The 3,905-nt window shown below is 41.9% G+C and overlaps 1 protein-coding gene across 1 annotated transcript; it reads left to right on the top strand.

Annotated features, from left to right (window-relative positions):
• The first annotated feature begins 1,739 nt into the window (after positions 1-1,739).
• Positions 1,740-3,458, top strand: LOC133309163 (uncharacterized). Its single transcript, XM_061509902.1, has one exon. The coding sequence runs from the start codon at positions 1,740-1,742 to the stop codon at positions 3,456-3,458; it is 1,719 nt and encodes a 572-aa protein (XP_061365886.1).
• Positions 3,459-3,905: the final 447 nt, after the last annotated feature.

The following is a 3,905-nucleotide window of genomic DNA, read 5'->3' as shown; positions in this document are numbered from 1 at the left end:
GGCCCTCCTATTTATACTTGCTAGAAGGAACACGAGACGTGATCGTGGCTCCATGATTTGATATACTTACGCGTATTAATATTGATCGTCTTGAAATCTTGTTAATCTTGCTACATATATATGCTGCAAAGTCTAGTTATGATATAAATTATATGATCTAGACATTCATGTGCATCATGACATTTTATTTAGTATGCGGTATGCGTCACAAAGCATAGCATTCGCGCATCAATTTCATATTGCTGCTGAAAAATTATTTTTGAAAACTATGCATATGGATGAGCATGCACCATTTAGGCATAACCTACGGTACCAAGGTCTTGGGACAGTTGGCTTCAGTCCACTTAGGCCACGGTCGGATCCCTTCTTGAGAAGCCATCAAGGGTAATCCACTGTGCTTGATAGTACGGCACATTAGTGCTATAACGTACTCTTGGCGTTCTTACGCATCTTGTTTAGCATATGGCAACATGTATATATATGTGATAAATCTTGTTATGTTAATTATTTCGGTTTCTAGCTTATGCTTCTTGCATTTTGGTATTGTCTCTCACTACTGGGAAATATATCTCACCCCTTTGGGGCTGCTGTTTTCTGATGTAAAATGGCAGGGGGACGCAAAAGTATTTGAGGTATTGCTATGAGATGTTTGTGCCATTTTGTTGCTGGATTCATGGCTATTTTGTTGAGTGGTTGGCTGTGTTGCAAGAAGGATAACTTGAAGTTTTATTATTATGTCATTTTGAATTTTTAAGAGTTGTTTACTTCTGTTTGGAACATTTCTGAACTAGTTATTGATCTTGAACTTTTGGTTTAATTGCTGTTTTGGATTAATGACTATAATTTTGGAAGTATCGAATTTTTCTGAAAACTGTTACCTTGCGAGCAACTTCTAAGTTGTCGTTCCGGGGCTACGAACCTCCGGATGCGGCATAATTTATATGCACGCGAAGCCCCTGAAATTTTCTCTAAGAATCTGCAGAAATCAAATTTTTATGGCAACTGTACGAATTTTGAAAAATAAGGCACTACAGCAGGTTTTGAGAAAATTTGCAGAATTCGCGAGCAACTTGCGAGTTCGAGTTCAAGGGGCTATTCATCTCGGAATCGCGCATATGTTATATGGACGCGAAGCCCCGAGTATCTAGTTTCACAGTAGAAAAGAATTATTTCTATCCGGCATCAGATTGATTTTATATTAATTTTAGAGAAGAGTACGTTTTTCTGGTAAAAAGAGAAATTTCAGCAAGTGCTCCTCTTTGAAACTTCCGCTGTTTTCATGAATAACAAATTTTAAATACAAGGTTTTTGATCTTGATTAATCAATAAAAGATTCATGCTGTTTAGTGTTATTCACGCGTTATAAACGAAATTTTTCCGCTGCGACTCTAATACAAGTTAGCTTTAGCACGTCTCCTGTATGCATACAAGAGGGGTGCTACACTAATTGGTATCAGAGCAGTTTTGGTTCATGGATATTTGTTTTTGGAGGAATTGTAGCTGCATGCTTGCTGATTGTGATTGATTGTGATAACTCATGGTTTGATGTGTGATTGGTTAATTAACTCGTTAGGAATATGTTAGCTGAAATAGTTTGATCGATAAGATTATTTAGGGATAAGTGACTGAATCATAGTTACTTACCCGAATTGAACTCGACTACCTACGTGAGATTGCTGTCATAAATAACCTGCAATGAGTCTAATCAGCTCATTTCGTGATATTGTGAGTGCAGAATCATGGCAGGAAATCGCGGTTCCACTCGGGGAAGACCAAGCAATGCAGAAGAAGACCTTATCACCACTGTCGGAGGACTAGCGACGTTCGTGCAGAACATGAGCCAGGAATGGCGAAACTATCAACAACAAAATCAGAATCAACCCCCGCCATTCGACTATGCGGAGGAAATTGCCAGGCGGAGATTGAAGGATTTCCGTAATTTCCAGCCACCTATTTTTGAAGGTGGAGATGATCCAGAGACTGCAGCTCGGTGGCTGCAGATGATTGAGCATGTATTTGAGCGCATGAGATGTCTCGAGGCTCAGAAAACTGAATACGCATCGTATCAGCTGATCGGAGAAGCCCTTACTTGGTGGACTAGTGCAAGAGCCCTGCTGCGAGCGCAGAATGTGGAATTGACATGGGTCGTGTTCAGACGAGTTTTCCTGGACAAGTATTTTCCTCAGGCTATGAGAAGGATGAAACACTCCGAGATGTTGGCACTGCGTCAGGACAACATGACGGTTACCGAATATATCTCTAAGTTCGGGCAACTAATGGAGTACGCCAACTTCGACCGCAACATTTATGATGAGCCATGGCAGGTGGAAAAATATGAGAGCGGGTTACATCCGGAGATCCGCAAGCTCATGTTGACCACTGCAAACCGGTCATTGCCTGAAGTAATTAACCAGAGTAGGCAGGCGGAAGCAATCATCAATGAGGCCCAGAACCTGAATAAGCAACCAACCCAGTCTCAGGGAGGAAGCAAAGTTGGCCGATTCTTCAAGAAGATTACCGGAATGGGTAAAGGCAAGAATCCTCAGATGCAAGCTCGAGCCAGAATTTTCAAGAAGAACAATGCTCCTGGTCAGACATCTACTGGAAGACAGAATTATGCTTGCCCTACTTGCGGGAAGAATCACACTGGAGTTTGTCGTCGAGCAAGTAACTTGTGCTATGCTTGTGGACAGTCAGGACATTTTGTTTCCGATTGCCCGCAGAATCCTAACAGGAATTCTACTCAAGCTCGGGTATTCACCCTAGATGCCAATGAAGCTCAGAAATATCTGAACCTGATCAAAGGTAACGTGATTTTAAATGGTTATCCTATGTCTGTTATTTTTGATTCGGGTGCATCGGGCTCTTTTATGGCAAAACACACCGCTCTAAGAATAGGCATTACCCTGGCTCCATTGCCCTACGAGTTGAACATCAGTACTCCTACTGGAGGGCATTGTACAGCCTCAGAGATCTGCCGAGGTGTTATTCTACAATTTGAAGGAAACACGTACACCGTGAGTTTGGTGGTCCTACCGGTATTCAACTTCGATGTGATTATCGGAATGGACTGGTTGTCGGAAAATGGAATGACGCTGGATTGTCAGGCAGGGAAGGTCATTGTTCCTCCGAGAGATGGTAATTCTCTTTCTTTCTCTACTATTTCATTATTACAAGTTAGGAAAGAGCTCATTCGAGGAGCTGCCGGATATTTGCTGTTAATGGAGTCCGAGACTTCAGTTGGCAAATCAATTCGGGATGTACCTGTTGTCAATGAATTCGAGGAGGTGTTTCTGGATGAAATTCCTCGATTACCCCCTCATAGGGAAATTGAATTCCCCATTGAACTTATTCCCGGAGTTGGACCTATATCCATTGCTCCGTATCGTATGGCACCTTTGGAACTTAGAGAATTAAAGAAGCAAATAGAAGAGCTGCTGGAAAAGGAGTTCATTTGACCTAGTACCTCACCATGGGGTGCTCCAGCAATCTTGATTAAGAAGAAGGATGGTAGTCTGCGTCTGTGTGTAGATTATCGTCAGCTGAATAAAGTGACTGTGAAGAATAAGTATCCTCTCCCAAGGATCGATGATTTGATGGACCAGCTAAGAGGTGCCAGAGTCTTTTCTAAGATAGATCTGAGATCGGGATACCACCAAATCCGGGTCAGACCGGAGGATATTCCGAAAATAGCTTTCCGTACTCGTTATTGTCATTATGAGTATCAAGTGATTTCGTTTGGATTGACGAATGCTCCGGCAGTATTCATGGATTACATGAACCGCATCTTCCGTCCTTTCCTTGATCAGTTTGTTATCGTATTCATTGATGACATTCTGATTTACTCTTCGAATGAAGAGCTACATGCAGAACATCTTAGGATGGTTTTGCAAATCCTGAAAGAG

This window comes from Gastrolobium bilobum, unplaced genomic scaffold (assembly GCF_033153095.1).
Source record: "Gastrolobium bilobum isolate Gb01-03AN ecotype WA unplaced genomic scaffold, APGP_CSIRO_Gbil_v1 utg191283, whole genome shotgun sequence".
NCBI classification, from domain to species: Eukaryota; Viridiplantae; Streptophyta; class Magnoliopsida; order Fabales; family Fabaceae; genus Gastrolobium; species Gastrolobium bilobum.
This window is presented reverse-complemented; position numbering and strand designations above follow the sequence as displayed.

Bases quoted from the DNA above. Each gene is read 5' to 3' on its own strand.
- LOC133309163 (XM_061509902.1), top strand. From the start codon at position 1,740: ATGGCAGGAAATCGCGGTTCCACTCGGGGAAGACCAAGCAATGCAGAA.